Raw genomic sequence first — 22,206 nt, 5'->3', positions numbered from 1 at the left:
AAGAGGACAGGCTGCTCCCCTACTTTATTACACCCTTTGGCTTCCAACCCCTTTGGCACCAGTGGGGGGGGGGGAATCAAAGAGAAGGTCAGGACAACTCCCACTGAAGCATGCCTGGGTGGAGGACAACGTACAGCTCTGAGGGGATGAAGAGAAGCTACTGCAGTGCACAGACCCCCATGGGCTGCTTCCCACACCCGGTGGCCGCACCCCTTGGGTATGTGCAGGGCTGCCAGAGGCCGACAGGTTTGGGATGCACTTTAGGATGTAAATGCTAGGGCAGCTCCAAGGAGCTCTTTGCATGCAGCTGCACCCCACCCCCACCCAGCTCTGTCCTGCCACTTGTTCCCCGTTCCAGACCAGGGCTCTTCTCCCTTCCACTCTGCAAATTGACTAGTCCCCCCTGCTGAGCCCATGGGCCAAGGTGGTCTGCCCCCACCCTTCCCCGCAGGCTTCAGAGCCCGAGCTGGAACATCTCCTCAGTTTTAGGGCCGTAGCAGAAGCTTGCAGCTGTACACCTGGGTGCTAAGAGAGGCTGCTATGGGGTTTCCCCCCATGGTGTAGATGTACCCGTACATGGTGCTGAGGGTGTTGACCAGAGATCCTATTCTTGTTTGACAGTCAGGCTGGGTGAGGCAAACATGGGGGGAAAAGCACAAGTGAGGTTAAAACTTGGCACAGTTCAACAATTTTAGGCTCAACAGTTACTTGCTAAAGAGCAAATGCTGCCTTCAATCTCCTAGGGCTGCTGGAGTGGTGAGGCACCCAGGAGATGCGTCTCTCACTGGGGCACAGAGACCGCTCAGCACGAAGCCACGAGAGAGGTTCCTGGTGGAGGGGGAGGGATCTTTAAGGAGCTTACTTTCGGAGTATCTGAATGTTGAGTTGCTTCCTGTGAATTGCAACTCCTCTCAGCTCTGAGGGCTGCACTTCTGTGCCCAGAGGCCCTGGTTGCAGGCAAGGAGCCTTGGAGGGTCCCCTTAAAGTCTTGCTCGGTAACACTCCCAGCCTGGCTGCAAAGCAAGAGCTGGAGCCTTTCTGTGGTGCTGGTCCTCTGCTCCTCCCCCCCTTTTAAAGCCGGTGCTCCAGGGTTTCACTGCGGCTCCTTGCATGCCCTCAGTGTCTTGAAACACTCGGTCTAGCAAAATGTAACCTAAGGAGAAGCATGCTGAACGGTCCCCATAGGGGTCAGGTGGGCTGGAGTGTGTGCGTGTAGGGGGGTGGGGTTCAGGAAACCCAGGACAGAACAGTTTGATTAAGGCGGAGAAATACAGGGGGGTGGGGGAGGAGGCTATAGGAGCAGGGATCTGGCCCTCCTTTTCTCACTGTGATTCTCTGGGTTATCCCCACACTCACCAAGCAAACACATGAGTCAGCAGCTGCCCCAGTGCTCCCTGGGCCAGAGAGCAGGGTAGAGGCCTTGCTGGCCAACACACTACTAGTACGAAGTCTCTGTTTAAAATCCAGAGCCTCAGACCCCAGCACTAACCCAGGAACACTGGCTCAGCCTTCCAGCAGTGCTACGGGAAGGGTAATCGCTCCTCTCCCCAAGGCCCAGCTGCCTGGTACAGCACCAGCTCTCCGCTTTACATCGTGGCTTGGTTTCCGGCGAGAAGATTAAACTCCCTGTTTTCAAGCCAAAGCGATTCGTTTCCCACCTAATTTATGCAGATTCTCAGTTTACTTTTTTCCTAGGATGCTGGAGAATTGATTTCACATGAAAGAAATGAAAAGGTGACTTACTGACTCACCAGGGATTATTTAACTCTCTTTGTTCTGGCAAAGCAGAGAGGTGGATCAGAGCCTGCAGCACCCGCCCCCCTCCCCAAATCTCAGACTCAAAAAAGAACTTCAGGATTAGGGGGGGGAAGTGCAAAAAGGTATCTGGGGTGAGAGTGGAGCTCCTGGAAGAGGCTTAAACCAGCAGGTGCTATGCAAGGAAACCTCCCCTGCCCTCCCGCCAATGCTGCTCACTACTAGCCTCCAGGACCCACGAATACAACAGGCCTTGGCGACTGCTGAACAAAAGGCCACCAATCAGGCATCCAGGACTAGATGGAGGCTACCAAACTAATGGTCACAATGCTGACCCGCAGCTCTGCAGAGTGGAGGGCAATGAACATTAACGCTATGACCACCCCCTATTATTTAACTACTGATAATGTAGGTTTTCTAACCCTACATGTCAGACGCCGGGGAAAAGACCGTGCAAAACAGCAATAAAGTGCCAATCACCAGAGGTGCGTCTGATGCGGTGAAAGTCAACGTGACCCAGTGACAGACGACGACGCTGGGACTCACTGAAAACCTAAAACCAAGGTGGGTCATTATTTAAAGGGGAGAATTCTAAAAAGCAGGAATAGGCCAATGATGCTCATTGCCCAGACACGGAAGCATGAAACCAGAATGCTGCACCTGTCCTGCCCCAGCAGTGCGGGAGGGAGGGGGGGAGATGGGGCAGGTGCTATGCATCGAGCCGTGCAGATATAGGTGTGGCTAGAGAAACGGGCACATGGAGCTTTATACGGAATGACAGTGTAGGAATAGGAATCCATTTCAGGAGCCCCAGGGAGGCAGAGAAGCTTCCACCAATGGGTTCAGGTGCAAGTGAGGAGCTGTGCTCTGAACTGACTGGCATTGCCTGGCCATGGACATTGGTGAAGGACAAGTCAGTGCCCGTCCAGTGTTTGCACTGATTGATCTGCTCACTGTGACCATCAGTGACCCATTTTTCTCCCTCCCTCATCAGTTCATTAGTATGGTGCTGGGCCCCCGGCTTCGGGCCAGTCAGTACATAGCACTGCAAGAACGAGGGGTTTGGCACATAAAACTGTGAACTTACTAACTAGTCAGGGACATCAAAACCTGGCCACTTCAACATCGGGGCTGTAATGGAAACAAAAGGCAGTTTGTAGGATGTGTTTAATACGCACACAGCAGCCTTAGTGAGAAATAAAAAGGGTATTTGGTTAAGGAGAGAAGCAGCTAGGCTGGGAGCCGGCTGCTCCCCTGAGATTTGCTCCACTCCCAGGAGATGTTACTGGCTGGGTTAACATGCTTCTTGAGACACAGGATGCAAAAAAGAAAAAGTTGTATTTGTTATTAATAATTATCACTGATACAAACTCTTAAAACACAAACTCTTCCTCATCACAACCCCCTCGTGAAGATTACAATTAAGTTAGATCCTCTACATGTCAGCCATGGGAAAGTTACCCTGCAGCATTCCCACCCTGCACTGGACTCTTCTCAGAACTCAGACTTTCCCCTTCATTTAAGTTTGCAGAGGAAAAAAAAAATAGGACCATTTACTTTCAATTAACAGCATTCAAACCTCCTGAGTGACACCCAAATGCAGTTTGGAAAGAGCTGCATTTGGTTTTGTGGTATTACACACAAGCCATATTGCAAAGCAACTAATTCTAGGTTTATCCTGTACTGGAGATCAGCAAGCCATTCACCTGCAACAGCGAGTCTTTCAAGACAAATCAAGACACTGGCTTAGCATCGGGACTATGCATTTAAACACTGTTGCAGCTGCTTTCATTCAGCAATGGACTTTAATGCAAGCTGCCAGACCTGAAAACTGACCAGAGAAACTGGGCAAGGAGAAAAGTCATTTTCTGGCCCTCCAATATCATGGGGAATGGGAAAAAAAATATGGCAGAGGCAGTTTGGTGATTGGTCAGTGATATAGGCAGGAAAGCTGAAAAAACCACCAAGGCCCAACTCAATGCAATAAATAAAACTTTTATTCAAACAATAACTCAGTACAGGGCACATTTCTCTTCAGCTTTTAAAAAAGGTTTTCAGCACTTTACAATCTTCATACAAGTTTTGCTAATTTTCTACATTCATTCATTTAGCACGGAATATCCTGGATTAAAAATCTTTAGCAAAATTATGACATCAACACAGGAGGTTCTTACTACATATGCCCATAGTCTATTATAGAAAACAAAAAAAAACCCCTTTTCTGTGTGTGTGTGTGTGTGTGTCTCTGTGTGTGTGTATGTGTGTATGTGTATATTGCCAGCAATGTCCTAGTAAACAGGCATGTAAAGAGGTTTTAAAAATCACAGAAAGAGGAAGTGTGTACAGCTTTGCAATGAAGAAGACTTTCACCGGAACTGAAAGGGTTAAGTCTGTACTCTGGGTGTGAGCCACTTACTGACTTCTCCGCACTCAGTGATTGAAGAAGCAATACCAGTAGCCATTAATTCCAATCCTACCGTGTTTGTCTCTGAAGTTATCAAGACACACAAAGAAGATTGACAGGATTTAGGAAGTTAAACACTGGAATTCTTCTCCCCCCCACACCACCCCAAGAAAAACCAAACCAACACACAGTTGTTTTTTAAAGTCCAATTTCAAAATGCAAAAAGTCTTTGGATTGCTCTGGCAAGCTGCATAATACCATGATTTATCCCCCAGAGCACGAGCGTGAGGTAACAATACCTCGCTACAAAATATACAACAAAAGAAAGAATGAACCTTCCAACAATGCTGGTTGAGTCAGCCCTGGTGGTTTAATTAGATGGAGCAGAGTAACTGTCCAACCCCCACCAAGAACCAACTATTTCTATCTGAGGTCTAAACCTCAGCACTATCCACTTTTCTTAAAGCAACCTTGTAAAGTTTGGTTGAGTTAAAGTGGATGCCACCCAGAGAGGGAAATGACCAAACCTCTCTGGCGTCTACACCTGCCTTCCCCGTACAAAACAGGAAATTGGCATCTGAATGAAGTGGAAAAGATAGTTAAAGTAACAGTACGTATACCATAGGCCATGCGTATTTGTTCAGTGTTGGAAATGGTTTCTTCTATTTTGTTAATACAGTGTGGCTCATGTTAAGCCTCAGAAAAGGGATAGTGCATCTTTGAACATTCACAAAGTACAAAAACTGGTTCTGCCCAGTAACTGTAAACTGCATCCAGGCTGCTCCAAAAATTAGCACACACAGTTTGGCAGTTTCCGCTCTGAAAGGCTTCACAAAACAAGGGCATTGTAAACATCAGGGAGGGGAAGGTAGCAGCACCATGGTTTCCTTGGATGATCACAAGAGTTAAAAATCCAAACTAAGAAGAAGTATAAAAGGAGAAAAGAAAAGAGGGAAAGAAGCAGAAAGCTCTTCAAAGCAGCAGTTGCCATTTCTAGTCAGGTGTCCTCAGACAGTGGATACCAAAGTGCCATTGCCACTGTGGAATAGAAAGCACAGGAAGACTGCCAGACTGCACTTCACTGCAAAGAGCGTCAGATGGACAACAAGCTTATTGCAATGCAGTATCCCTTTTCTGGAGCTCAGGTTAGTCCTCACTTTACCCTACAACTTCCCTAAAGCAGGGGGCTGAGAACACAGAGCGCAATACACTTTTGCTTAAAGCGAACCATCTCGAGAGCTCTCCATGCTCGACTTCTCTGGGTGTTCCCCAGCGAGGGAGAGGAACCACATGCAGCCCTGGCGTTCAGGTTCAGATCCTACTCATCACAACAGGTTGCCATTTCACTCACAACATGACAAAAAAGTGGGAGGTTTCTTCTATTTTTATTTAGAAATATTTCAGGTCCTCCCACCAATGCAGGGCTCAAACTAACGAACCCCAATCCCAGGGCAAGAGGCTGCATTTCCTCTAGCAATGAGAGCGTTCCGAACGCAGGCAGGAGGGCCTGCATTTTGGAGACAGACCTTCCCATTCTGTTCTAGTTTGGGCTGAGTCCCCATTGGGGTGAGAGAGTGGAGTGAGTTTCGAGAGGGGAAAGTACCAAGAGAAGATACTGGACGTTCCTAGAGTAAGGCTGCCCCAGTTTGAACCAGTGGCATGTGAAGTTGGCTGTGCTGATGTTCCCTTCAGCTTAGCCTGCTTTTGAGAAACGAGAACTCCTCATCTGATCCAGAGTCTCTGAGCCAAGTAGTGACCCTGGGAGAGGCCACAGCTGTCCTTGGAACAGGCCGACAAGCTAGATACGTTTGGACTTTAAGAGACTCTTGGTCGCCCCATGCTCAGAGATGACAAATTCAGATTGATTAACACCTAAAATTATCCAACTCCATCATTAACTCTGTATACTTCTAAACTGCCACATCTAGCATCACCTACTTGCACCACCTGAGTGCCAATGTATACCCACCTCCCAGAATGCATCCTGCCAAGGGATACTGCAGCGTTGTTTGCTGTATCCAGCACTCTGAACATTACGATTCACTTTATTGAACACGATGTGAAATAGAGAGGCTTACCTGCTTCCACCTCTCGTCCCATAGTCCTCAAGACCCTAAGGGAGAAAAAGAGAAACCAACCGTGAGACGGCAGAGAGACAGGCTTTGCCATTAGATGGCACTGGAAGGACACAAGAACAGAAGCAAATGCACTGGGCCCCGATGGCTTTCAGGCTCAGAGCCGAAGCATCTGGGTATTAGAAAGTGGATAGTGATGAAGGTGATTTAAATGAGGTTTAATGCATCATGGAGTAAAGTGACACTCTTCTCTGCAGAGCGTGTAACTTTACACAAGGCGGGTTACAGCAAAGGCAGAGGGAATCTAGCTCCTGCTGTCCAGCTCCACCTTGCTGCAGAGATCCCGTAGCTATCAAGGAGCGTCACACGCACTTTGAAAGGGACAAAAGAAGAAGTTAGGCACACACTGGTGACATGGTCTGTGAAAAATGTGTTTCTCTCGTAACCGAATCCCACCAGAAATTGCAGCGCTGCGGGCTGTCGGCTGCTTGGACTGGTACTGAATAGCATGATGCTGTGGGTGGCCGGGGAGGACAGAAAGCGGCAGCCTACAGCCTTCTGTGGAAGAGATGGATGGGACACTCTGGTGCAGGGCACCCTGGCCATTCCATGCAGGGTGCCAGGATCCAGGCAGCGGGAGAAGGGGGGCCGGCAGAGGAGACTGCAGTAGCTCTGGGTTATGAGTCAAGACCAATGAGTCCTGCACCTGCTACCCAGGTCCCTGGGATCTGAGAAGCAGGCTCTGGCCAGTCCGGGAACACATTATTTGAGATACAAATCTCTCTCCTCGCCAAACACCCCTGCAAAGAGCCAGTTCCTCGTTCAGCTCACCTGGCTCCAGCTAGCAAGATGCGAGGCTGTTCCCCCACTCTGCGTCAGCTGCAGGCACAGAAGTAGGGCTGTTTCCCAGCTTGGGCATAGCCCTTCGCAAGCTCCTTTTGGAGTGGCCCAGGAGTGAACAGGCCAGTCCCCTGCTCACTGCCTCAAGAAGGGGCAAATTTCAGACTTGGGAAGCTTGGCCCATCCTGGGACTTGCAGTCTGGCTGTGGCAGCTGGCGCTGCGTGGCCCCATGCTGGAGCCAGCCTCAGATCTACTGAACGTCAACACTTGCTTCTCGTCTGTTCCAGTCAAGTAACAGAATGATTATTTTTTAGTCAGTTTGCGGGGCCTGCTGGGCATGTCAGTGCCCAGGACCCACGGTAATTCAGACATGGCCCAGGAAGCTGGGGGAGGGTGGTTCTGAACCGAGAGGTTGGTTTTTCTCAAGTCAAAACCCTGCCCTGTGTCCCTGGCCTGATGCGGCCATTCTGCCTAGTTACCTCTTGACTACGAATACCAACCCCAACTCCCCGCCTAGAATTTCCTGCCTCACAACCCTACGTGGTCTCATGCTGCTCTGTCCAGCAAGGACAAAGGATCAACTTACTCATCTCAGGAGTTCTTTAAAGCTCTTGTCACAGCCCCTTGCTAATGTAACTGCTGGTCTCGGGTGGGGCTGGGCTGGAGCCCTAGGGGCTTTCTTCACCTCAAAAAAAAAAAAAAAAATCTATGGATACGACCCGTGAGGAACTCATTTCTGGTGGGAGGCTCTCATGGAAGCAGCAAGTGTTGTCGATTGGGAGTTTATGCTGCCATTTTGTGCCATTCTGTGTGTCTCACCCATCTTCTCCAAGTCAGCCAATTGGCTCATCTTCTCCAGTCACTTTGGCTTTTCTCTCCCACTGTAAGTTTTGAAGGGAGAGTTTTTTAGTTCCCCTCAGAGAGGGACTGGAAGGAGAAAGATCATGGAGCCCTGAGTAAGCTACAAAGAATCTGGCAAAAACAGCCAAGGCTGGTAAACCCCAATGGAAACATCGCTTTCGTTTGGACTTACAGTTGACCTAGTGTAAGGCTTGTAGTGAGCAGATGGCAGTTGGCACAGGCCACGGGAGTATTCTTTAATTGCACAACCATAGGGCATAAGGTAGTCCTATAAATAATGAACACAGGCCTGTTGGAGAGTAACCCTCATTCATTTGCAATAGGCCAACATCAAAGTAAAACATTTAAAATAAAATTAAAACCCTCCCAGAGTTCAGCACATTTACTTCCACTCTTCATGGTGCAAAAGCCAGGGCTCCCACCAGTACGAGGGCCACACAGACGCCAGTAAGTAAAACTCTCATCCCACTCACTGCTGCACATTACAGAACCCAGGGAAGGCCACTCTGTTCAGTATGGGGAGAAAACTGGCACAGGTTGTCTCCTTGGGGGTGCACTCCCTACGTTCCCTGGTTTAGTGCATTCCCTCTTCCCAGCTGACCGGCATTCCACATGCCCATCCTTTGTGGGCACATCTGAACAGCCAATGAGAGCAAGCCAACAGGTTGAGGCAGGTGCCCGTACCTAGAGCAGAGCTAAAGGCACGCAGGAACACTGCCCTGGATTAATATAGTGACCCACAGCGGCTGCAGAAAGGAGTCTGGAAATCATTGTCTGATTTGCTACATTAAATGGGGATTCAACAGCCTGAAGCTGCCTGAAGATGGGGGTAGGAGAAAGGCTGTGTTGATGCTTTTGGGGTTTGTTTGTTTTTTAAAACCCTTCCCCAAGTGTTTTCTCCAAATGCAACCATGCCCCTTATTTAGTTAAGGCCAGAACAACAATGTCCAAGAGGGCCTAAAAGAGTTAGGAGCCTAGGCCCCATTTTGAAAAGTGACTTTGGGCCAGATTTTTAATGGTATTTAGGTGCCTAATTCCCATTATTTCAATAGAAGTTCAGCACCTAAATACCTTTAAAAATCTGGCCCATGGGAGCCAAAGGCTCATCAAAAGTCAATAGTATTTAGGCTCCCAAGTCATGTATGAAAATGGGACTTGGTGAAATTTTCAAAAGCGCCCAAGAGTGTCTATTGTGAACGGAAAAACATCGGGTACAACTCCCGCATCCCCAAGGGAAAACACACGACTGATGGAGGGCAGCAACATGCGCTAACGTGACAGCTTCGCCCCTACCCGCACAAGTCACACCGCTGCTGTTAAAGCCATTTCTCACTGCACTCAAGGGCTGCTCAGTATAACTCTCCCCCGCCCCGCCATACTCCAGAACATCTGCTCTCCATGCAGCTCTCCCCCTGGAGCGAGCTGCTCCCCAGCTGCCAGCAATGACGAAGTGATTAACGTGTACTTGCTCTCGGCAGCCACAGGCTACCCATCCCCCGGGCTCCCAGCACCTCACCTGGGAGAAGGCAGGCACTGCCATGCTGTATGGTCTCTGTTTGAAAGTGCCAACAGGCTGTGGGGGGAAGACCCGTGATGAGGACACAGCGTAGTCTGGCGGCGGGATGGCGATGTCGTCCTTATCCAGCAGGTTGCCGGTGCTGCTGCTTTTCCCTTGTTGCAAGCTACAAACAGGAAAAATAATAAAATCAACCGCCACCCACCCACGCTTGCCCTGCCATTGCTGGGCTCCCCGGGACCCTGCCCAGTGGCACTGGTGCTAGCCATATATTTAGCGCAGCAGCCCAGGTGTCACGGGGGCCTCAAGCAGGGAGCACAGCGAAGTCACGTGGCACATTTTATCCTAGACGCTCACTAACCAGTGGCAATTATTTATCTTTCACAATTGTGACCGAGTTCTATGCAGACATGCAGGGCTGCTGTAGCCATGTTGGGCCCAGGGAATTAGAGAGATAAGGTAGGTGAGAATCTCTTTTATTAGACCCACTTCTGTTGGTGAGAGAGAGAGAGACAGACACAGACAAGCTTTGGAGCATACATCAAGCTCTTCTGGGAGAGCTGGTTTCTCCTCTACAGTCAGTCACTTCTCCAGCAGATAACACTAATCCAGTGGTTCTCAGCCTTCCCTGTATCAGGGCTCCCCTTCTGTTTAGCAGTAATGGGCAGGGAAATCACAACCTCCCACACTGTAATCCTTTTAAAGGCATTTCTAATGCAGCCGACACCACGGATACCACTCAGAATCCACAGCTAAACCCCACTGGGGCATGGAGACCAGCTCGGAGAGAATTTCATGAAGACTTTTGTATTTCTCCACAAAGCTGGCATTAAGCCCTGACCACCACCTTGCTGCCCACTGGAAAATAAATCTCCCCGTTTCATTCAGGTTGCAATGCACTCCACAGCACAGGAAAGACTCCCCTTATGTCGGACAGCCGGCAGAGGGAGGTGCCACGTGTTTTGGCCCAGCCCGCCTGGTCTATATTTGCCCCTCAGCTCCCTGCACCACTGTAATGGAACCCAACTCATAAGCCCTTTATGCTGATCACCTGAAAGCCTCCCAATGCCCCTAAGGGAGAGAGTCTCCCCCCATCCCCGGTGCCTCCTAGGACATCCTGAGCCTTTTCCTTGGTTGTTCCGGCACCATATGACCAGGTCTGATGCAATGCACGTCTGGTGAGGAGTCTCACTTCCCTGCGCATTTCTCTGGGTTCCTCAACTACAGACAACATCTGAAAATCTCACAACGTTTCTATAATAGGACTGGCTCAACAGCTGAGAAAAGCACAGTCCATCACCGCCTTGGGCCCCATACGCACGCTGGTCAGCGCTGGGAGCTTTTCCCCAGACGCAAAGGAACGTCACCAGGTACCACGCAGCACCAGCAGCTGGGACAGCATGTTTTTTAAAGGGGTGTTTTTACCTCATATGCAACCTGTCGCTTCCATCGCTGTCAAGAACCCGTGTGTAGGAGAAAGGGAACCAGCCTCTCCTGTAAGGCAGAGCCACAAGACAGAGTCAAACCTAGCCTCTCAGGCGGAGATGTGCGGAGGGAGGAATCTATGAACATTACTCTCCGGCTACACGCCACACTACACTGTGACAGAAGAGACCATCATTCGGATCATGGCTTTCTAGGGGTGCTACACGCACTGCAAACCAATAAAGTCAAGTGTGGTAAAAACTCCGGATCTTAGGAATACTATTCAATGAGGCCCATTCCCTGCCTAGAACACCCCCTCTCAGATTCTCCCTCCTCTCTGCCCCCGGGGTAAATGTGGGAGGACTTTTGCAGGCAACAGGACTGGGTTTTTTTAAATGTAAGATTCCAGGTTTTGTATGCTGGACTAAAATTGCTTCTCACTCCCGGGCCATTAGGAGCAGGCTGCTGGCCCCAGCAGCAGTCCCAGCCAGGTCAGATCTCTGCCAAGACCATCTGGAGCGTTTGCTTTATTGGGAGGCTCTGTGGCGCTGGAAGGAGGTTATTTAAGGTTGCTGGTATTACGGATAGTGCTGCACAAGCACTCCATGATTCTGCCGTTAGCAGTGGCCCCACGCTCAGCCCCCCCATGTGTGACACTGAAGTGAAATGGGGATCAAGGGTCAAGATGAGAAGCCCAGTCGTCCCAGCACTCAAAAGCCTGGCCTTGCTCCACAGGTCGGTGCTTTACCAAACACCAGCCAGCAAAGCCGGTATTTCGTCTTGCTCAGAATTTTCAACCTCCCACAGTAACCAAGTGGCACGATGGGATGCCAGGAAAAACTGGCTAGCAGCTAAGCAGTTTTGGTGCGCCAGCCACTCCAATTTTAAGAGTTAGGTGCTGATGGCATCTGTAGTTCTAGGGAGTTCACAGACGCTCACATTTTTGTTTTCTCACTCTCCCCGTAGTGCCATCCATCTCGGGCCTCTGGCACCAGGAGCGTGATGAGGTCTCCATCCTTGAAGCTCAGGAGGGTGGTGTTATCACCAGCAGCATGAGAGAAAATGGCTTGTACTCTTGTCCTGCCATTCCTCTCGAGCCCAGCAGCCATGGAACTGGAGCGTGGCAAGGTCTTGTTTTCAGCTGGTGAGACACAAAGAAAGCCCCAAAATCTCAGACCACTTGGCTGATCAGGTCCTAGGCAGTTTCTACTGTGGCATTTAGAGTCATTAATCTACCCAAGGCTCAGCCAGTATTGCAATTAAGGAAAACAAACCCCCTTTTAGCTAGTACAGCTCAGACCCGCCCAGATTCTTGGCTATTCTCTTATTTAAGCTGTCTGTTATAAAGACCTTAAGTGAATGTACTTAGTGGACCCAGTCTGATTTGTGCAGTTCCTCTGACTCTCCCCCCAATGGAGAGTATTTAGGCAAACGGTCAGAACATTAACTTAATGGCTACCCCCCCATTCGACATTCCTCGTTTCACACCTTCGATGCAATGGATGCAGTTCTATGCTAAGGTATTACTTGAATATTATGCAAATAGGTCTATTTGTAATGGTTTACATCCAGGTTTCATTTGTTATTCCAGACACTTTGCTCTGAGATGTTAACATTAGCGAAGGGAAAAACCCAGAGGAAAGAGTTGCGTGATCCTTCTGGAAACATGCCCACGGGGAAGCAGATAAGCGAACTAAAGCAGGTGTGAGGTACTGTCTCTATGCATTGAGATAGGCCTGCAGTCCTATGCAGATGCGTAAGAGGAATAAAGAAAAGGAGGACTTGTGGCACCTTAGAGACTAACAAATTTATTTGAGCATAAGCTTTCGTGAGCTACAGCATAAAGATTCAGAATAAAGACTCAGCAGGCAAGGTCCCACTATCTTTGGCTTAATCCAGTGACCCTATCCCATCATGCAAAGAGACAATCAATCATCATCATGATGTGGTGCCTAGCGGCCCAATCAAGGTCAGGGCCCCATTGTGCCGACGTTGTACAAACACACTCTAAAGAGATGGCTGCAGCCTTGAAGAGTTTACATCCCTCCTCCCGCTCCCAGATTCTTTCAGATTTACTTATCAGAAATCCCGCCATAGGGCTGAAAGTTTTTCCTTCCAAAGGAAGCTGCAACCCAAATCTGCCCCCTTTATTTTCTAATCCTTTGCCCAAAGATGCGTGAAAACGAAGACACTGCCTCACATGGTTGTTGGGAGAGGCCATGCGTTATTGCATCGTTACTAAGGAAGTCAACCATGCTGTTACCGTCACCATGTGACACTTCACGGTCACTAACGGAGGAAGCCATTGTCCCCGCTTTTGTGCCACCTGAGCCCACCTTGCCTCCTCCCACTGCATTAAGGTGCAAAGACCCTTAACTGCTGCTCCTCCTACCTCCGGTCAGCAGCTGACCCATAACCCCCTGGAGAGAAGCGGCTACGTCCCTGCTCTCTGATCTGACAGAGGCTAAATCCTTACTGGTTGCGTAACTGCTTTTCGGTGCGACGCTCTTGCGCACAGGGAGCGTGTTGGAGTACGAGTCACTCAGTTGCTTCTGATGCTGGGGAGGAGATCGGGATTTCGGCTGGGCTGGCTTCATCTCGGACCAGCGGCTGTAGTCCTCGCTCTCAGAGCCCGAGACGCCGTTCATCACAGGAATGGTCTCTTGTGCGGACATGCGCTGAAGGAAGAAAGGGCAATGGGAGATTTCGGCATCAGGGATGTGGAGTCACATAGATGTCACATTTCTGTAAGGGCCCCCCACATGCTTTAGGAGAATACTGTTTGCCATACAGGATCAGGCCCCCCATCTACTGCATCTGGTATCCTGTCTCCAGCCATGGCCTGATCGTAATGCTTTAGGAGGAGAGGTAAAGCCATCCAGGGTGGCTTGAGGGATCAGATCCCTTCCCGATTCCTGCCGTGATCAGTGTAGGCCAAGCAGGCTGAGCTACAAACAACTCTCTCAACAGGATACTAGCATTCAGACAGCCCATTTCTAAGCCCACCCAGAGGATTTCAGTTCAATCCCCTCCAGCAGCAAGTCCCAAAGACTGACTACATCAAGTGGAACATCCTTTGATTTACATTGCCAAGCAGTTTTCACTGGATCATGCAGTTCCCTCTGAGGTTCCCTCCCCAACTCTTCCTGCAAGGCCAAGTAATTCTAGCTTTTGCGGCCCCCCTCACAGGGTTCAAACTGTGGTCCCTGTCTTCCCCTGGAGCTTTGCAAATCCTGGCTGTCTTCATGGGGAGGCACTGAATGTCACCCAAACCTCAAGGACATGATAAAGCAGGATGGTCCATTTCACACTGGCCCTCATCAGCCTCCTTCACAAAAGTGTGCCCTAGGGGATTCCCTGAAAGCCCCACCGCTGAATGTGGTCTAAAGCTTATTGGCAGGTGACTTGCCTGACAGGACTGTGCTAGGCTCACTACACCCATAACGAAAAGGAGGAGGACTTATGGCACCTTAGAGACAAACCAATTTATTTGAGCATAAGCTTTCGTGAGCTCTCTCCCCACTCTATGCATCCGATGAAGTGAGCTGTAGCTCACGAAAGCTTATGCTCAAATAAATTGGTTCGTCTCTAAGGTGCCACAAGTACTCCTTTTCTTTTTGCGAATACAGACTAACACGGCTGCTACTCTGTACACCCATAACGTTACTCAGCCAGGACGGCACCATTGATGCCTTGCACACTTACCCCCACAAAGGGCGCCAACTCTGGTGGGACAGGGAGCGGTTTGGCCCCGGGGATAGGGTCGGAGATGATTAGGTTCGATTTGGACGTGGACAGGGCGCTGGGGATGATTGTGCCGTTGCTGCTGGTGGCCATCTGCTGCATCAGTTGGAGAGCCCGGTCTGGGATCTTGTTGGGATCTGAGCAAGACTGCTGCCAAATCGGGAGCTTCTGTGTCAAGATCTCTTTCCCCTAGAATCAAAGGGGGAAGAGTGAGAATACAAGAGACCTGCAGACAAATCCACTCACCTCTCAGGACGAGGGGCAGAGAATGATCACAGTATAGCTCCCATCTCAAACCAGGCCCCCCCAAGAACACGTTCCTCAGACTGGATTCCAGGAGGCATAGAAAGCAGACCACGACGATCATGCCTCTAGAGCCGGCTTGGAGCACAAAAGGGCCACTGGCCCAGATTTCCTCTCTGCCATCTACTGAGAGCAGTAAGTGAGATTTATCTACCTGGGTGTGTAACAAACAGGACAGAGTGCGGCAGCTTACAATAAATATAGGGTGCAGAAAGGCAGGTGAGCCAGTATAGTCTCATGAAAAGTGTAAGGGTATTTCGTTTCCCTAGCTTGCTTTGAGACACTCTGCATGCGGGGCAGCTTGAAGAATGGACTAGCCAAATGAGAAAGGGAAGGAGAGAGCTGGGCTATTCAGTTTATCTGAACTCTCCTGTACACCAAGAAATATATTCCGATCAAAGGCTCAGTTGAGAAGCGTGCACTGGAAGCCACACCAGTTCACTATCCGATACGCAGCAGCGGCCGCCCAGTGACAGCTCCTCACCAGCCTTGCTGAGGAAGAACACGTGTGGTATGGGACTTGGTAGCTCATAAATTGTGTTCGTGCAGCATTCATCGCTTGGCATCCATTGCTATTCCTTGGAGCACAAAGCACGGGGGACACCGCTGCTCTCGCTGGGTGAGCGAGCGGAAAGTCCAAAGTTACTGTTTGGATATTTGGCTGAACTAGCTTGCTGCGTTGTGATGCTGACAAGGCTGTGCCATCCCCCAGGGCCAGCCAGAGCAGACAGGTTTGGGGCATGTTGTAGAAGGGGGTGGCTGGAGGCAGTATTGTACTATTCAATCCTCAGAAGTACCCCCCCACCCCGAAATCTAGAAATTGCTAAGCAGCGGGGGTAGGGGCTCAGCAGGTAAGCTGTCTTCCTGTGGCTGGCTGGGAAGGACTGTTATTCTGAGACAGACTGCAGGCAGAGGGGAGAGTCCCTGCAGCACGTCGCGTCCATGCTGGAAGACTTGCAAGCCTCACCAATAAAAAATGAACTGCAGAGGTGGAATCCCGGGGAGAGTCAGAAGCACCCAGCAGAACAGCGTTGACCACGGCGTATTAAAACAGAGGCAGACGCAGTGTTCGCCATCTGTTGCGCGCAGGGAGGGGAGAAATGCAATGAACCCTCTGGGAACTGGATGGCAGCAGACAGGGGCCTCATTTAGTCTGACAGGGCTGCCCAACCTCGGCAGTCTCCAATCTCGAGGCTTTTGAGGCTGAAGCTCAGTCTTCAGCCTGCCTCAGCCAGCTGCGATTAGGCATTGGAGGCCAGATGCTCTAGGGGTCCCCCATCTTCAGAGGCCATGGCAATGCTCCAGCCCAGAGGTCTGGGGCTGGACTCTGTTTCTAGGTTTTCTTGCCTAAATTAACACCTGTCGCTTCTGTCGAACCGGGGGAATTGGTAGTTTAGTTTCCCAAGGAGGCAAAACCCAGACAATGCTACAGGAATTGCTCCCACATCCAAACACAGAAGGAGCAGGTGCCACCTCTCAAGAGCACACCCACCTAATGGCTTCCCTAATAGGGACACGCACCAGAGAACAATACGTCACCTCTACGAAGGAGCTGTAACGGACTCTGAAGCAGAAGCAGACAAGCTGCCACTTCCAGAAGGCAAATTAACTCATACTCCATTAACAGATGAAGCAGCATTATTGCAGGGTGAAAATTTACCCGTTTGCTTCAAGCTTTACTATTATCTTTGGGCAAATTTAAGTCAGTCCCTAAACCATTTCCATCGGCTTAAGGAAAAGCCCTGATCGATTTACGCCTAGTCTCATTTCCACTGTGTATGTCGAAGCCAATTGACCTCAGCAAAGAGACAGGGGCCTCGCTGCACACGTGACTGTCACAGGCCGTGCCACGTCAGGGGAGACGTAGCGCTGCTTAGGTGGAAATGGCTGTTTGTTAACTTAGCCAGCCTTGGAAATGGGCCTGCCCCCATCCACCCGCGCTGTGGATGAGCCACCTGCAAAACTCCCTCTAACAAAATCTTCCACGTACTTTGCTGCGATAAGCCACAGTGGAAAACCGCAATGAAGTCTGGGTTCCACAAACGAGCAGTTTTAATGTGTGAGGCTGCAGGGACGACTCTTGGAGAGCGCTCTGGAACCGACATCTTTGAACAGGAGAGAGTTACCCCACCCCAACCCCACTTCATCCCATTGTAACATGTGTCGGGTTTTGACTCAGCATATATTCTAGTGTAAGGATAGCGATGACTCACTGGGACTCTTATGTTACTCCCTTATTCAAAGCTCACTCTTGACAGATGGATCTTAGAAGTGAGATGTAGGAAAAAACAGGAATAAGTGGAAGTGTGAGCACACGCAGGCAGCCGGCTGTTGCGTTAAGGGAGCAGCATGCTCGCCAACACGCAGTATCGACCCAAGTGAGCGAACAGAGCACCACAAGGGGGCAAGAGAACTCTGCCCCGAGGTCCCAGCTGACAGGGGAGTGCTCTGGGCTGTCCTCCCCCTGCAGAGCAGTTCCTAAGAGCCGTAGGCAGCGCTAAATGGGCACGTGGGAGCGTGGAACAACAGCCTTCCTATTTAATCCTCTCCTTTGTTAATGATGAGCTGTAAGGTAGCAATCACAATGGCTCACAAAAGGGAGACAGCTCACCACGTTCCCTGCCACTCGCTCGCTGCTCCTCGGAGACAAAGAGCAAACGAGAAGCAGGAATTTTCTTACCTCCCTTCAGGAGGAAGGTCACTGCACCAGGTTTTGGTCTGGTTTTGTGACTCATTAGCTGATCAAACAGGGATGTGACACCCCCCCCCCCCCTTTAAGCCTGTGTACTCCATCCCACAGTGACTAATGACGGCTCAGAGACCACAGGAGCATCCCGGAGAGGTGTGTGCTGCCTCAGCTGGGCTGCGCTAGGCAGAGGTGCCAGAGAAGGGGCTGGCATCTTTAAGGGAAAGCTGGGCCACGATGTGCTGCTGCTCTGCCCTCGCCAGTCTCTGTCGTTCTGACAGCGAATCAATCAGCTTCCTCTGGCCGGAGGAGAGCTGGGCTTTGGCAGCCTCTCCAGGAGAGCTATGAAGCGGGGGCCTCCTTCCATAGCCCAGCAAAAGCGGCACCCACAGGGCCCTGCAGATAAACAGCACGTGCCCTGCCATCCCATAAATCTTTCGATGGGACACCCGCCTCCGAGGGCGCAATCCACAAGGAGTGGCTGCAAAGTGAAAACATCGCCACCTCACAGAGATGAGGTTGTGGCTTACGCAGCCCAGGAAAACACACCCCCACCCCCACCGGACTGCAATGCCCTGATCAGCCTGCGTCCCTGTCCTCTGTCTGCCCGAGCCACAGGGGACTGGTCTGGTACCATGCCCAGCTAGACAGCCTACCTCATTAGCTCAAGCTGTAGAGATTCACACGGTCTGTTTGAAGGTCCCCGGTTCCAACCCAGCACCAGTCAAAACAGCAGCCATCAGAGAGCACCCAACCAAAACGACTGACTGCCCTCGTGTGCTCACTGCCTACACTCCTGGGAGCACTTGGACCTCTTTTGAGGGTCTCCTATCCGGAGGCTGTTTCACAGGCTGATTAACACTGTGGTTGCTCACCTTGGTGTGGTAGGAGATGGTGTTCTTAGCCACAGCACACTGCTTCTCTACTAGGAAGCAGAACCGTCTCCTCTCCTCTGTGAGTGCGGTCTTATAGCCATCAGAGACGTGGTTTTCTAGTTCACCTTGTTTGTTGCCAATAGCGTCGATGTACTAGGGAAAGAAGACAAGCGAAGAGATTATTGGAAGGGACATGTGTTTAATCTCTGCACACCCAGCACTGTGTGATTACCTGCGCCTCAATGGAGGTTTGAAAAGAGTCGCCTGCAAACCCATAACAAGAGAAGAAGTTCTTTTGGGTACAAATCCTGTGCCTTGCCAATGCCTGGATATTTGCTCCAAGAAATAAACGCAGCATTAGCCTGTATGTCTCTTCACTTCTCCCACTAGAGAGAACGTTACTGAAATACTCCACACACAACTGTTACCATTTTGTTTGATTTAAAATTTGCCTGCAAGCACCGAACATTTCTATGCGCGCACACACACGTACGTTGGGGGGGCGGGGGTGCACGCACATGGGGTATCACTCATCCCTCACCAACCATCCTTTACTCATCCAAACTCCCCCGCACAAAGCTACTGACTCAGAAACGTGGGCTTCGAAAGTGGTGTGGGTGGGTGGGGGGAGGGCAGAGCCGAACTGCCTTGCAGCTGCCCTCTCAAACACCCACACCTGGCTAGAGCTAGTGCTCTCAGACCGTACAAGCTGGCTCTGCTGCTTAAACCCTGCTGGCTTTATGCCGATAGGAATCATGACACTTCCATTTGCAACAGCATCTGAGAGCGCTCTCCTTCCAGGCAAACCATGAGCAGTATTGTTATCTTGCACATGGACACACCCACACATCCCCTCAGAGTAATCAACACAAGAAGTTACTGAAGAGAGCAGGGGAGAGGCTGGTGAGCAAGATAAGACCTTATGCCTCACCTGCCCCTCCCCAAATCCCTCTCTTATGCTCACCCATGCCACAGCCCCAGAGGCAGGAATCTGGCACCCCCCTTTCTCTGGGGCCATATCTAGAAAATGCATTGAAAAAACACTAAATGAAACCCATGAGCACAGAATCATTTCTGGCCACCTTTCTCTCCATCCGTGTCCAAGCGCAGACTCTCCATAATCTGTCCTGAACGGCTCTCATAACGCATCCTGCCAGGCCAGCCGATCTGTCACTGGACAGACTAGTAGCAAGAGTTCACCGAACACGACACTGCCCAGTGCCTCAGAAGATCAGCAGTGGGGCAGCTGAGTCAGCAGCCCTTGTGCAGGATTCCCTGTGGAAAGGCAGATGCCAGCACTCACCCCTCTATTTGCATCTAACACACACGCAAACCTTCAGCAAGTTGTCAGAATATTCTGAAATCGTTCCATTTTGCTTTTGTTACTTAGCCCTCAGGTAGGTAGCTTTGCATGTGAACCGCATGCAAGCGACACAAAATTCAGTCCCGTCCACCCTGGCCCAGCACCACCTGTACCTCAGACTTTTACCTTCACCTGTTCCTCTTTAACGGGGTACGTTTTGTGCTGGGGGAAGAAGCCACCAAGACAAGAGCAACCGAGTTCTTCACCTGCAATGGCAACTGGAAGTTTCCTGATCAAACCAGGCGGGACAACCTCTGGGATAGAGAAGAGTTGCGCGAGCCATGCCCGTTGATGGCTTCCACCTTCAGCAAGCCCAATGTGGGTGCCTCTTAGTAATAATTGTTATGGAGGATTCAGAGACAGACGCCCTCAAAGTCAGGTACCAGCTAGGCTCAGGCCACAAATTCTCTTCCCACGGGGCCCCAAACAGTGTGACCATCTGTCAATTCGGGCTGAATTCAAAAACAAAACAAGCAAGCTAGACTGGAGAGGTTTGAATTCCTTCACCAGGTCCCTGAGCCTTCTCCTTAGCCGCTACAGACATTTATGAACCTGCTATTCGCCTCTCACGCAGTTTGTGCCAATGCCCCATTTCAGGATTCATTTGTCCTTCAGAATGTTTCTGTACACATCATGTCAGAGCATCGCACCACATCTACGCATCCCCAGCCTCGTATCGTTCAAATCACACCCAAGAGAAACACTTCTCCCCCTCTGAAGGGCGCTTGTAGCTTTAGAGAGACAAGGGGGGGAGGTAATATCCTTTCTGGGGCCCACTGCTGCTGGGGAGAGAGACAAACTTTACACAGAGCTCTTCTTCAGGTCTAGGAAAGGTACTCAGGCCTGGTCTACACTAGGAAAATCCCCCCCTGAGTAACACAGTTAAGCCAACCTAATCCCTGGTTTAGACAGTGCAAGGTCGATGGGACAATTCTCCCATTGATCTAGCTACCACGTCTTTGGGAGGTGGATACTTATGCCAACGAGAGAACCTCCCCATCAGTATCGGCAGCAGGGCAGCTGCGCCATTGAAGCATTAAGTGTACACAAGCCCTCAGGGTGTCCCAGCTAAATCTAAGATGGAATAGATTGGTTAGCATAGGTAGTTAACACACTGCAAGGAACCACTCAAGGTGAAGTGGCCAGTGAACACCCAGACCTGAAGAAGAGCTCTGGGCAAGTTCCAAAGCTGGTCTCTCCCCCAGCTGAAGTGATATTATGTTCCCCACCTTGTCTCTCCACTATGCTGGGATTGACGTGGCTATAACACTGTATACTTGTAACTTTGAGCAACATAAGAACAGCCACAATGGGTCAGTTCAAAGCTCCATCTAGCCCAGTGTCCTGTCTTCCGACAGTGGCCAGTGCCAGGTGCCCCAGAGGGAATGAACAGAACAGGGAATCATCAAGTGATCCATTCCCTGTTGCCCATTCCCAGCTTCCGGAAAACAGAGGCTAGGGACACCAGTCCTGCCCATCTTGGCTAATAGCCATTGATGGACCTATCCTCCATGAACTTATCTAGTTCTTTTTTGAACCCTGCTATTGTCTTGGCCTTCACAATATCCTCTGGCAAGGAGTTCCACAGGTTGACTGTGCGTTGTGTGAAAAAATACTTCCTTTTGTTTTAAACCTGCTGCCTATTAATTTCATTTGGTGACCCCTAGTTCTTGTGTTATGAGGAAGAGTAAATAACACTTCCTTATTTACTTTCTCCAGACCCGTCATGATTTTATAGACCTATGCCATATCCTCCCTCTGTCCTCTTTTCCAAGCTGAAGTCCCCGTCTTATTAATCTCTCCTCATATGGAAGTCATTCCATACCCCTCATCAGTTTTGCGTGATAATGCTCCCTATATATGGAGCGTTCCATTTTAGCCTAATCCTAAATATGCTCCTGTCATAACCATACAGCTAAGGGTAGCCCAGAATTCCTCCTTGCCTGTAAGGGGTTAAGAAGCTCAAATAACCTGGTTGGCACCTGACCAAAAGGACCAATGGGGAAAAGATACTTTCAAATCTTGGAGGTGGGGGGAAGGCTTTGTTGTGTGTGTGTGTTCTCTTGGGAAGCAGAGAAGCATCAGGTCAGAAAACTCCTTCTCCTATAAACCATCCTAAAAGTCTCTTATATTACAAAAATTGTAAGTACAAGCCAGGCAAGGCGTGTTAGATGATCTTTTGTTTTGCTTGTGAATTTTTCCTTTGCTGGAGGGAGGTTTATTCCTGTTTTTGTAACTTTGAAACTAAGCCTAGAGGAAGTTCTGCTGTGTTTTTGAATCTTTTGTTAAGCTGTAAAGTTATTTTCCATCCTGATTTTACATAGGTGATTTTTACCTTTTTTAAAAAATAAAATCCTT

General features: G+C 50.0%; 1 protein-coding gene across 10 annotated transcripts in view; it reads right to left on the bottom strand.

The window, feature by feature from the left end:
- BAIAP2 (BAR/IMD domain containing adaptor protein 2) overlaps positions 1-22,206 on the bottom strand; it is an 88,747-nt gene that overhangs the window by 5,313 nt on the left and 61,228 nt on the right. For 3 of the 10 annotated variants that reach the window (XM_073311967.1, XM_073311976.1, XM_073311977.1), the window contains 8 exons: positions 18,486-18,638; positions 14,583-14,810; positions 13,354-13,555; positions 11,817-12,018; positions 10,878-10,946; positions 9,453-9,618; positions 8,109-8,204; positions 6,238-6,272 (listed from right to left, as the gene is read on the bottom strand). In XM_073311967.1, coding sequence (XP_073168068.1) covers positions 6,238-6,272; positions 8,109-8,204; positions 9,453-9,618; positions 10,878-10,946; positions 11,817-12,018; positions 13,354-13,555; positions 14,583-14,810; positions 18,486-18,638 — 1,151 coding nt within the window. The other 7 variants (XM_073311971.1, XM_073311970.2, XM_073311974.1 and 4 more) reach the window with 7 other exon arrangements.

The sequence above is a fragment of the Lepidochelys kempii genome, chromosome 14 (genome assembly GCF_965140285.1).
Source record: "Lepidochelys kempii isolate rLepKem1 chromosome 14, rLepKem1.hap1, whole genome shotgun sequence".
Classification (NCBI taxonomy): domain Eukaryota; kingdom Metazoa; phylum Chordata; order Testudines; family Cheloniidae; genus Lepidochelys; species Lepidochelys kempii.
This window is presented reverse-complemented; position numbering and strand designations above follow the sequence as displayed.